At 55.7% G+C, this 13022-nt stretch overlaps 1 protein-coding gene across 5 annotated transcripts in view; it reads right to left on the minus strand.

Annotated features, from left to right (window-relative positions):
• Positions 1-1039: 1039 nt before the first annotated feature.
• Positions 1040-13022, minus strand: part of NDRG4 (NDRG family member 4) — an 85391-nt gene continuing 73408 nt past the window's right edge. For 4 of the 5 annotated variants that reach the window (XM_074968453.1, XM_074968456.1, XM_074968455.1 and 1 more), the window contains 7 exons: positions 12879-12935; positions 12736-12787; positions 11703-11750; positions 10311-10346; positions 9717-9768; positions 7986-8024; positions 1040-5631 (listed from right to left, as the gene is read on the minus strand). In XM_074968453.1, coding sequence (XP_074824554.1) covers positions 5477-5631; positions 7986-8024; positions 9717-9768; positions 10311-10346; positions 11703-11750; positions 12736-12787; positions 12879-12935 — 439 coding nt within the window. In that variant the 3' untranslated portion in view covers positions 1040-5476. The remainder of the gene's footprint in view (positions 5632-7985; positions 8025-9716; positions 9769-10310; positions 10347-11702; positions 11751-12735; positions 12788-12878; positions 12936-13022) is intronic. The other variant, XM_074968452.1, reaches the window with a different exon arrangement.

Consider the following 13022-nt stretch of genomic DNA (forward strand, 5'->3'; position numbering starts at 1 on the left):
GCCTGCAGGTGAAATAGGCAGGGGAATGCCTAGTTTGTGAATCCCACCAGAGCAATTCAGCAGTGGAAGGAGTTAGGTGGCTTTGCGCATGCCCACTGGCAGAAATGTAGGCACCTGCAGGGTTAGATGGGAGCTGAGCAGGGGTTTTGAGGAAGCCTGTGGCGGAGAGAACTGCAAAATCCCAGTGTGGCACCCTAACCACTGGCCCATCCTTCCTCTACCGCCCGACATTCCTTGGGAGGTGTCAGGTGGAGGACCTACTACAGAAGGCCGAAAGTCAGACACGAACTCAGTCTTCTAGTGACAGTAGGAGGAAGTAGCTCCTGGGCCATCCGTAAGGAATATACATACCTGAGAACTGTCCTACCGGTCTCTGCCCTGGCCTTTCAATCTGACGCGGGAGCTGGAAGATCCACAAACCCCATCACAAAAGGGTACAGTACAATAAGGCTACTGAGATCAAGGTTCCCAATCCCATTCAATCCCTTACAACACGCGCCCCACACCCCCCGCTTTTATAGCGTACATGTTGCTAAAATACAAGCCTTATTTTGATCAAGCCCTTTTAGAGGGAAGTTGATGATTAGACCACTCCCCAAAGCGCTCTGAAGGGATCCCCCTAGGGCAGACAGAAGAGAACAAGGTTTGCTGTTTGCTCTGAAAGGCTCCTAGCCAAACTCATTGCCAGTTTGGTTTGGGAGATACACAGGGAACAGGGTGCATTTTCCCCCCTTTCGCTTCCCAACCCAACATGCTTGTGAAGGGCCGGATTCTGCTCCTGAGAATTCAGTGCCATTGATTTCCGTGGAACCAGGATTAAGCCATATGTTAGAGAAGTGCCACAGGCTCTTTCTTTCTTTGTCTCTTGGGCCTCTTGAATCCAGTCTGACCAGTCTAGATACTTCACCAGAGTTGTTTACCTGCTCTCCAGTAATCACCTCCCCCCCACCGCATTTTGGTCCCTGGGGGAAGGTTAGTACCCTCCCCACACACACACACAAAGATATACATAATATTGATAGATACAAAAGTAGGAGAGTCTGCTAGGTTCTTCTTAATGTCTTTATTAATTTTCGACACAGTAATCCTTTCTACATCAACCATTTTTTGTTCCATTTTACATTTTTGTAGTCGTCTGTAAATACCATGGCATCGATGCAACTTTCTGAGCATCGACCATCTGAATGCACACAAATATGAGGATTCACCTCATACAGAAGTCTGAAATTCATTAAATTCCACCTTAACCAGGAAAAAAGAAAAAACTCAAAAACAAACCCAGAACAAAATTACAGCCAGAACACCTTAAATGTTAAAACCACACATTTGTTACCAGTTGCTACAAGAACGAAAGAAATAGGGGGAAAAAATCCAATATATATATTATGTATAGGTATTTATATATATATTATCTGAAAGGACACACTAAAAAAAACCAAGAAAAATTGCAGCAGTATCTACAGTAAAAAGAATTCCTACTAGCTTTCAAACATTCACATTTAATGTTCAGAAGGAAGCACACGGAAAAACAGAGTCTGGGACAAACTAATACACAACAGAGAGTTTCTAGAATGCTTGTGGTGATGTCATACCATGTAAAGGCAGTATGCATGTGTGGCGCGTGTGTTCTGTATTTATCCGTACGGTAAGCAGAGGTCAGAGACGCACACTCTCCTCGGTAGCATAGAGACAGTGCGTCTGGAACACCACGGGATGTTTAATGCTGTCTCTCTTTATATCTCTAATAGAATTTATTCTTGTTGCTAGTATGATCAGCTTTGGATCTGTTCCCTCCAGCACCTAGAGTGGCAAGCCAGGCAGCTGAGGAGCCCTGTAGGGGCTGTGTGGTCACAAAGGACCAGAATGGAAGTTGGGTGGATCAAAGGGACTGGAGACCCAGCATCTGAGATGGTGAATGCTCACTACCTTATTAACTGGCTCTGCAGCCCCGCAGTGCAGTGAGCTGGCATTCACCGGCTGAAATGGCACAGAATGCCACTGGTTGTGTTCCTCATGGACTTCGGTAGTCCCTTTGACTTCATCCATTTCCCCCTTCCCCTGGCCCAAGGGCAATACAACAGGAAGGGGAGGGTTCTCATCCTAACAGAGAAAATATGGCACTCCCATGTGGGCGTGGCTCACGCCTGGGCCCACTGGTTTGTGGCCTCCCTTGGCGACTCACTTTTGCCTGGGACATGGTGGAAGGAGATGGTGGCTAATCCCGGGAACGTGTAAGGTCAGCTCTTGTTTCTCTCCCTGCCCTCCAGGACTGGTGAAAAAGGAACAGTTCTATAACCATGCAGAGGAATTGCATGCTGGCTGTCTCCAGCTGATGCTGTGATGGGGTTTTGGGGGCAGAGCCCCAGAGCCAGGTGACCCTGCAAGGCTAACATGAAGTTTAGGAAGCCCTTACATACAAAGTACATGATAACATAGCTCCCCTTACCCCAGACGCCCTCCCAAGCACTCCTCACCCTCTGCATACAAGGCGCTGACAACCAAGGGAATCCCATTGACAGGTGAGACTAGGGACATTTCCACTCCCAACACACCAACTAGTAAACCCTGGAACAAACTGGCTAACAAACCATTTACCAGATGGAATCAGAAATGCTCAGCTGCATGTCATGGGCCCTGTACTGCTAACAGCTCACAGAGATTCTCCTTTAGCTCAAGTGGGTAGGGCTGGGCTTTTGGAACAAGAGGATCTATGTTCAGTTCCCCGCTGTCACCAGGACATTCTGAGCAGCCATGCAGCACAGAGACATGGATTTGTTACAATACAAATTCTCATCCTGTGCCCGAAACACCAGACCCAAACCACACTCAGCCCCAGATCCTCAGCACGGATCACAGACACGTAGGAACCTCACCAACTCAGAATGGATCGAGCCACAACACTGAGGAAGAACCAAGCCCTAGACAGACGCTCAGCACGGCACGCCAAGCGACAAATGTGTCTGACACAATGAGAATGGGGCGTGGGGGGAGAGGTGTTGGCTCTGGGGGTTTCCAATGGGATTCCCACCAGAATCTGGGGAGCAAAACTCTGACTGGCACAGACTAAAATATCCCCGTGAAAGGTGTTACCCACTTGCCCTGATTCCACGGTGCCAACCACAGCAACACTGGCACGAGCCAAGAAACAAGGCCTCACACCTGCCTAGCAGTGGGCATAGGATGCAAAGTTCAAAGCCCAATGCACATAGACTAACAGTAAACAGAATAGACTGGGACAAATTACGGACTTAATGCAGCTAGTACTGGACACACAGTCGGCGGGAGAGAGACATTTCTGGAGTCCATGCCGCCTGCTTGTGGTACGCACAACACCCAATGAAGTCACGTCCCAATCACGCAAAGATGCATCACCCATTCGCTAGAACTTAGCCCAGTTGTGGTAGGTGCTGTACAAACAACCTGGAAGATGCTTTTGTCCAGTGCTTAATTTGTGATGAAAGAAGTACCAATGTTTTTACTTTCATTTCGGACGCGGCAAGCCCAGAAGTGCCGGGGCTCTGAACTGCCAAGCCTGGAGGTGCTGGGGATCAGCCCGGGCGAGCTCTGGCACAAATTAAGCACTGCTTTTGTCCCTTGGGCAGGCTATCCCCAGCACGTGGCCTGTAAATACTACAGTCGTCCACCAACAGAGCACAAAACAGCAACAGAACAATAGCAGCTGCCCCGTGGGCCTTTGGACCCTCCTTATAGGTTCCTGGAGCGTTTGCTTCTAACAGCCTTTCTGGAGAGCAGAAACAGGCCTCACATTAAGGGAGGGAGAAAGACACCTGCACAGCCAGCAGCCCTGTCACGGACATTGCCACCACCTGCCGCTGCATAAATTTCCTCCGTCCTCTAGCCCCAACATCCTGCCCCTGGCAGCACTGCCATGAGCCAGGATGGAGCTTTTCCCTTGTGAATCTTGGATCGGTGTGGGAGGGAGGGGGAGGCGCAGAGACCACGGAGGAGTTTAGTCTGCTTTTGGTTACTGTCGTTGATTGTCCTTCTTGCAAAAAATAATTGTCAAGCGGACGCGTGTGTGCACGAATCACAAACACACGCACAGGAACCCCAGGGCTCCGTACTGCCACGGAGCACCTGGGAGCTTAGTTTATAGCACTGGCTCATGCGCGACTATTGTTTCTAAATGCGTCTGGGGCAAATTTAAGATCCTGTGACTTGCGCGCTTTATTGGAACCAGAAAGGGCAGAGATCACTAGGTCTCATTTAGTGTAGGTATTTCTTGGGGCATGATTATTTTTATTATATGGTTTTACAGCTCTCACCCCTGTGGCATTTGGGTGGTGTTGTCTTGTAGGGGAGGGGCTAATGCCCAATCCTCATGACATGTCACTTCCTGCCTTAAAACAATTCTACTTCCTGTTTTGGATGGACAGGCCAGAGGGCTAGGAAGGAAGGTCCCAGGGAGCCATTCTGCAGAGAAGCTACCTTTCGGATTGCTCTTTCCACGGCTAGGCAAATGCTTAGAGTTCAGCTTGACCGGGATTAAATCCCAGTGGGCAGCAACGTTTTAAAACCAGGATTTCTCAAGCCCTTTTTTGTTTCTTCCTCCCCATCTCCCACATTATCCCAAGGATGCATGGACCCAACCCTGGGTACTGCTACCCAGTGACACTCAACACCATGGAGTGTTTACCCCGTGTAAACGCTGTGTGGGTCTTTGTCCCCCCTCTAGTGGCCGAACCATTTATAGCAGGGTAGGAGTGTACTGTGGCTAACTGGGGTGGTCTTTTTAGCTCAAGTGGTAGGGACTCATGCTTTTAGCTCTTGGGGTCCTAGGTTCAATTCCCCCAGGGGCAGGTCAATTGGAGAAAAAAGGACGGTGGCAATCACTGGAAGGGGGGGGCCATGCAACATTTAACTCTTAGCAGTTTATTTAAACAAACAAACCCAGATTGTTATGAACACCCCACCTCACGTGAAAGAATTGTGGTGAACCCTTCGGTGACTATGGACATTACGTGCTTGCTTGAGTTTTCCCGCCATTGGCCAATTCGCTGACACTTCCACGGGTGACCTGAGGAAACCAAGCCTTTGGCTAACAAGCTACCGAAGTGGCTGGGCGGAGCCAACACCCATTGCCTCTGCCAAGGGCTTGTCTCAGGAGACTCTCCGAACCAACTGCACGGCAGAAACCTGTGGACCTGACCAGTGGAGAGACTTGTTACGGCTCGACTGACAACAGGATAACGTCACTAATTCAAAGTTGCAGCTATAGCTAGAGGTGGATTGAACCGTCGGGCTTACAATGGTGTTTCCCCGCTCCCCTTTTTTATGTAATATTAAAAAGGAAAAAAAACCCCAACGAGAAAGAAAACGAAACCCCAACACGGTAACGGTTGGAAGCCGCACAGGATGGCCGTTTGGATGGTGACTCGATGCAGAACGATGCTAAATGTCTCCAGCGGAGGAGGAAGAGGAGGAGGAGGAGGAGACGGCGGAGGGACCAGAAACCTCAGCACGAAACCTCCATGGTGTGGTTGATCTGCCCCATGGCCTCGCTGCTTTCCGAGTGGGTGCAGGCCCGAGGGCGGCTGCCGTCCACCGAGCTGGCGCTGGTGAGGGAGGCAGTGCGGGAGCGGGCCAGGCGGGTCATGCTGGCTGAGGGCACTGGGAGGAGGGAGAAAAAGATGGGGTTAGGGATTGCACCCGGGGCCTGCAAGGAGGACTCAGGCAGACACAACACACAAGCAAAGCCAACACTGGTGAAGTCACGGGCTCTCCAGCCCGTCGAGTGAAGCGCCATTCTCTCAGCCTCTGCATACTGAGATGCCAGCTTCCAACTGCTCAAGCTTGAAGCATGCAGTGTTACAAGAGATGAGCTGCTACCGGCCTACGATGGAGGGCAGCAGGGGTCCATTAATCCATCTGTCACTGGGATGGAGTGGGAGGTGGGGAGACTCCTGCTGCTAAGCCCAGATACCTTTGGAGCGGTGCACTCTAGACTGTGTGGGAACAGACTATTGCAAGGGCTGCTCCCCAGCCTCCAACAAGTCCCGGTGGGAGTTTGCAGGCGGAGGTTTTAACGTGTGATATTTTGCCCCTTCAGGTGTTCTAAAGACTTTGAGGATCTGGGCCTTAACACCCAACTGGTAAGCTAGCTGCTCTGTGCACACAGAGCATCTGATATGGCCGTGAAAATCCCCACGCACAAGAATGCCGGCATGCCACTGTGTACTCACGATGATCTGTGAAACATACCCCTCCTAGTGCAACGCACAAGGGGTGGTGACGTGTCTTGTGCCTTAAATACATGGGCTAAAGCAATGGGGTCTCAGCCTCCTGCACTGTTCCACACAGCTTTTCAATCACTGTGCGGGGCAATTTTGCCTTATAGGGCGTATTATCCACAATGGGGACCCTGGGGGTTCTGCCTGGCACTGGGGGAGGGGAACACTGCCTTGGAGCTGCTCCCTACGGAGAGGGTATAATAGGGGAGACCGTTCTGTGCTAAATGGACATGGGAAATAGGATCCTTCCCGTCCCCATCCTGTGAGACTGGGACACACCACTGCTACTAGAACTCCCCCCAGAGCAGAGGTCAGGAAGGAGACACCCCCCCGCAGCAATGAACTAGTCCAGCTACATTTTGTGAATGCGGCTTATTCCCAATGGATGTGGCAGTAAGAGCCAAAGTGGGATGGAAGCCACATTCGCCCACTTGTGCTGTTTGTCTACACCTGGGGGCCACGAAAGCAGGCTGGTCTCTCTTGCACTAGCCCACTGCTGGATTTCAGAGTCACAACCCCACGGGGGAAGCTGTAAGCCCACCGCTCCCCCAACATCTGACCGGCACTCTTATGCCGTGATGCTGCCCTGGGATTCCCACCTGCATCAGGTTTGGAAAGACCCTACATGTGCGGCCAAGAAGAGCAGCTAATTATTCTCATGGCGGTGTTTCCGCAGTCCCCAGCGCACCATCCGGTGGGCTCTGAATGCACTTTACCAGGACAGGACATCCCTAAATCTTCCTGAAATAGGAGGCATGTTCTCCAGGACCCCCTGCAGCAGCTGAGCCGGTGTCCTGGGCCCCAGAGGAGCCAGGAAGCAAAAGACCCAATTCAGTACAGCAGAGGCGGGGGAGGAGATCATCCGAGAACTAGTTACGGTTCGGTGATTCGCTGCTCCAGTCCCGGCCTTTAGAGCAGCCAAGGGGTCTCCTCCCTGGTTTGAGGTCCCAGGTTAAGCAGCCTTCTCCTGCCTCCCTGGGAGAGGATGGCGAAGTGGCACAGGAATGGTCCCACGCCACAGGAATCATCCCCTCCCCTCCCCACTAACACCTCTCCAGCCTTTCCAAGCAGCTCTGGGCGGGGGTCGGGTAGGCAAGCAAGGGGCTCTCGGAAGTGAGGGGCAGCAGCCCTGGGACCCCTAGAGCCAGGCTGCTTCTCCAACCTAGGTGGGGGCCGCAGAGCAGCTGGTACCCAGCAGGGGAAACGTGTAGCAGCCCTGAGCTGTCCCAGCCACGCTCCCATCCTCACCACCAACACGCACAAGCACAATCCACAGCTGGCTGCTAGCCCTGGCGAACAGAGCACCCAGCGGCACAAAGTGCCATCGCAGCGCCAGCCACTCAATGGCGGCCAGCAGCAGGAGTGGAGGATGCTGCCACAAACAAGTGCCCCTTAATGCCGATGCCCAGCTGCGGGTAGAGATCCCAATGGGTCGGATTCCAAGCAGGGAGGGTGCTCCCCACCCTACCTACCCCAAGCAGCAATTCCCCCGCCTCTCCTGCACCCAAAGCCTAGTCCTGTCCCCATCCCTGACTTGGCCTCTTTCACAGCTTGCCGGAGACTTTTTCACTCTGGGAAGCCTCTTTCTGCCACCGCTCCTCTCCTGGAGAGGGCGGGGCTGGGGGTGGGCACTGGAACACAGCCTGCCCCCCCCCGCAGCAATGCATATGCAGTTGGGGGACGGGGGCGCATGCAGCGGATGGGGAGGAGGGTGAGCAGCAGTGACGGGGATACCTGCTCCTCCACTCAGCCTCCGATCCTTCAAGTATGCAACTAAGGGAGAGACAGAGAGCAAGGGGGGTGGGAGGGGGTGGGGAGACAAGAGACGTTGGGAGAGAAAGAGAGCGTCAGCATTCGATCTGCCCCAAAAACCAAACAACTGGGATGGCAACCACAAAACGGAGAGAGTGGGAGGGAGAGAGACAGATGGCAGGAAGGATTACACACACACACACACCCCCATCTATACGCCCCCCCCACACACCCCCCATCTACACACACACACACACCCCTGTCTACACACACAGACCCTGTCTCTACGCACCCACCCACCCAGAGTCTACACAGACACATACACACCCTGTCTCTATCCTCACACACACACACAGTCTCCACACACCCCATCTACACACCCACACCTCCGTCTCCACCCCCCACACCCCATCTCTACCCCCCCCCACACAGTCTACACACACACACACCCTGTCTATACCTCCCCACAAACACACCTATCCCCCGTCTATACACTCCCCCAACTACACCCCCTATCTATACTCACACTCACTCTCTCCTGGGGGCTAGCCCAGTGATCTGTACAAGGCGAGGCAAGTCGCAATCTGACCGGACAACGCTCGCCCCCACCTCTCTGCCCGTCTCACAGAACCATCAAAGGGACCGCACGGGTCTAATGAAGCGATGCTGGTTCCTGGCCACCCCCTGGAGACCCCAGAGCAGCCAAGGCCTGAGAGAGCAGAGGGGTCAGGGGAATCTCAGCTCAGTCCCATCCCCCTCCATTCCCCCACTGTGGAATCACAGCTGGCTCTGACACCTCCCAGTGCCAGGCCGGGTCCTGCCCTTCCCCTGTGTACAGGGCCCTTTGTCCTGCTTGAAGGTGGCAGCAGTGTTGATGGCGAGGGGGGGGGCTGGGGAGGCCCTCTTGCCGCATTCCCACACTATGCACACTGCTTTGCAAGGAAGTTCTGATGGCCTTTGCTGTGGGGCCTGATCCTGAGGTGCCCGCAGCTCCCACCAGTCAGTGGGTGCTCAGCACCCAAGGAGACCAGGCACCTTGGGCTGGGACTGGCTTTTTAAGGGCTCTCTGCCTGCCTCCCTCCAAGGGGCAACCTGCCGCCTCTGTCCCTGCAGAGCAGAGCCACACTAATTAATCTGCAAAGAGCAGGGACTGAGCATGGAGCCCAAAGAGCCCGTGGGGAGGCAGCCAGGTTGTCTCACTGATCTGTGGTTTTCACACGCACCTCCTGAGTGCCGAAAACCAACTCAGTTCTCCCCCTCCTGGGTTCCCTGGGCCCAGAAGCCTGGCAGGGGCTTCTGGCCCAGGGCACATGCTCACACCATGGGCAGTGACTCTACACAGGCAGGGCAGGGGGCAACTTAATCGAACAACTGTGCTGTCGGCACAGTGCCATGGGGGCAGAGCGCTAGCATGCCGGGGGCTCCGGGCAGTGCACCGTGCCAGGCTGAGTCGCAGAGATGGGTACCCCCCCACCATGCCCCTGTAGGCACGTGCCCATCCACCCAACCTGTGCCCTTACACACACACAGTGCAGTGAGAAAGACAACTTCACGCACCGGCATGGATACACGCCTACCTACACACCTGCATGCACAAACATTTACACACACACCCCCCCGCATGTGTAGGGCACATTCCCACCACCCTACGCACACCTGTCCCCCCAGCCATATCCACACTCACACCCACACACACCTGGCACCTGCACTTACTGTAACCCATCCCTTGCAGGAAGTACTTAAAGGCTTCGGTCAGTTTTCCAGGCTGTTGGAGGGGAAGAGAGGAAAAACAAGGCTGAAAGGGCGGGAGGAGATGCTGGCTGCTGCTGGCTCGCTCAGCCGGGAGGGGCTGCTGGGACACAGACTGCAGCCCTCCCGCACCAAACCCAAGAGGCCAAGAGACCCCATCCCCGGCAGCCCCCTCCCAGGCCATGAGGAGGCTGGGGGGTGGATTTCCCCCTCTCCTGGGCAGCAGTGATGCCCCCGCCCCCGGGGCTGGCCGGACTGTAGCAAAGCAGCCAGGTGGACTCTGCACATGCCCCTCCCCCACTATTAGACAGGGCCAGGGGCCACCCCAAGCCCCCACGGGAGCAGAGCAGAGTGGGGGCCTCCGCAGGGCCTGGGCAGAGCGGCGGGGGCAGCTCACTGAGCCCCTGGGGCAGGGATCCCACCGCCCCCTCCAGCCACACGCAGACACACCTCTGCCTGCTGCTGCAGGAGCCGCACAGAGCCAGGGTGGCGTGGAGCTCAGGACCGGGGTGGGGGAAGGGAGGAGAAAGAGCCAGGGTGGGGGGCTGGAGGACTCACCTGTGTGACTTGTGGGAGCCCCCCAGAGTCGGCCATCTGGAGGGGAAAAACAGAACTCTGTTAGTGGAGGGCCCTGGGGACAACTCTACCTGCGCCCTGGCTCAGAGTCCAGCCCACCTGCTGCATGGACATGTCGGTGGCTGCTGGGGCAGTCTGCAGGGACCCTCTTCCAACCTGCCAGCACCTCAGCCCAGCTGGCTGCGCAGGGGGAATCCAGCAAGGTGGACATGGGCGCTCAGGAGTGGTGGGGGTGCCCAGAGAGCCCCTTCCCTGCTAGAATGCCCCTGGTCACCTGCGGGCGGGGGACAGGCCGCGGGGACACGGCGCGGGCCATTTATTGCAGGCCACTCCTGGGAGAGGCCAGCCCTGCCCATGGAGGGACAGCTAGCAATACCCGAGTCTAAGCTAGCAGAGCTGTTGGGGGAGGAGCGTGCAGGAGAGGTTTGGCATAACGGTGGGGGGTGGGAGGAGCGCGGAGCTGCAATGCAGGATCGAGGGGTGTTGGCAGAGATGGGGGGCGCCAGGGCTGGTGTAGCAGGGGGACTGCAGGGTGGGACTCAGGAGTTTGAACAGAGCTTGTGGGGGGCCAGGGCTGGTGTAGCAGGAGGACTCCAGGGCAGGATTAAGGGGCATTGGCAGAGCTGGGGGGCACCAGGGCTGGTGTAGCGGGAGGACTCCAGGGCAGGATTAAGGGGCATTGGCAGAGCTGGGGGGGGCGCCAGGGCTGGTGTAGCAGGAGGACTCCAGGGCAGGATTAAGGGGCATTGGCAGAGCTGGGGGGGGCGCCAGGGCTGGTGTAGCAGGAGGACTCCAGGGCAGGATTAAGGGGCATTGGCAGAGCTGGGGGGGCGCCAGGGCTGATGTAGCAGGAGGACTCCAGGGCAGGATTAAGGGGCATTGGCAGAGCTGGGGGGGGCGCCAGGGCTGGTGTAGCGGGAGGACTCCAGGGCAGGATTAAGGGGCATTGGCAGAGCTGGGGGGGGCGCCAGGGCTGGTGTAGCGGGAGGACTCCAGGGCAGGATTAAGGGGCATTGGCAGAGCTGGGGGGGGCGAGCCAGGGCTGGTGTAGCGGGAGGACTCCAGGGCAGGATTAAGGGGCACTGGCAGAGCTGGGGGGGGCGCTAGGGCTGGTGTAGAGGGAGGACTCCAGGGCAGGATTAAGGGGCATTGGCAGAGCCGGGGGGGGGCACCAGGGCTGGTGTAGCGGGAGGACTCCAGGGCAGGATTAAGGGGCATTGGCAGAGCCGGGGGGAGGGGGGGGGGATTCGGGAAAGGAATAGCAGGGGGGCCAAGAGGCACTGGCAGAACTCAGAGAGACGTCTGCACCACTCTCAGCCCTGACTGGCGGCCAGCCCCCCACGCAGTGGGATGTGGCTGGCGGATCCAGCTTACCTTCAAGAATGTGGTGGTGACTGGATCCAGCTTGGAGTTACACTCCACCTGTCAAGGAGAAGAGAGAGGTTTAGGATGGTCAGAGAGCAGCGTGCCGGGGATGCCTGCCACACCTCCACGGCATGCGTTTTTAACCACTGGAACAATTTACCAGGGGTCGTGGTGGAGTCTCCAGCACTGGCAACTTTAAATCAAGATTGGCTGGTTTTCTAAAGGATCTACTCTGGGAATTAGGTTGGGGAAGGTCTCTGGCCCTGGGATCTATGAATTGAAGGGTGCCCCACCCTCTGACTCTGTCCCAGACAGGCCTCTCTCTCCGTGCGCCCAGAGCTAATTCTCCTTTATGGGTCAAGAAAGCAAGACACAGAGAACCAGAAAGTAGCTGAGGGATTCCTCATTTGGCCCCGTGGCTGCAGCATGCACGGGGTGAAACTGGGATGCAGGCAGAGGCTGGGACTTGGAGAGAAAAAGTGCCCTGCAGGGTGGGGCAGTGGCCCCCCAGTGTCCGTAGGGAAGGACTGACTTACTGTGTCTGCCCAGAATGGGGAGAGAGCTGGGGGAAGAGAAGGGAAAGTGGCAGGGTTGGGGGCATGCAGGGGTGCTGGGAGAGAAACCCAGTGGAAAACGGGAATTTGTTCTGCAAAAACCCGGGAGAGCGGGGAGAAGAGAAAGAGAGACATGCTGAGAGAGAGGGAGAAGAAAGGGACATACAGCAAAGGAAAAAGAAAATCAAAATGTCAACAAATTTTGTTTTTCAACCTGCTTGAGAAGAAACCGACTCTCAGGGAGTGAGGACAGGAGAAACCGCTCAATGGAGAAAAGAGAGTGGGGGTGCAGCAGGGAGAGAGAATCTGGATTCCTGCCTTAGTCTGGGGAGCCAGTTTAAATCCCCCTAGCATGAAGGCTGGTGTACTGGAACAGCCTGAAAGTGGCACAGGATGCCGAGGGTCTGGGCAGGACACGACAGTGCCCTAGGAATGCCCGCTCCTGCTAGGGGGAGAAGCAGGCAGCATGGGGTTTAACCTTTACTCACCACCCCATCTTCAGCAGGAGCGTTGTCCCCCACCACCAGCATGACTGGGCAGCTGGAAACACCAAGAGGAGGAGAGTGGTCAGGGGCTTGGTCTTTAACACCCGGTTGCAATTCAGCCCCACTGGGACCAGTGTGCGACTTACCGAAGTGTTTTGGCATTGGGGACAGTCCCAGGCCGGTTAATGTCCAGGTCTCTGCGGCTGAGGGGGAGAGAGCGGGGCCAGAGGTTAGTGCCCCAGAGCAAAACGGCAGACCTCCCAGAATACCCATAGACAAAGCATGCTGGC

Source organism: Natator depressus, chromosome 12 (assembly GCF_965152275.1).
Source record: "Natator depressus isolate rNatDep1 chromosome 12, rNatDep2.hap1, whole genome shotgun sequence".
NCBI lineage: Eukaryota > Metazoa > Chordata > Testudines > Cheloniidae > Natator > Natator depressus.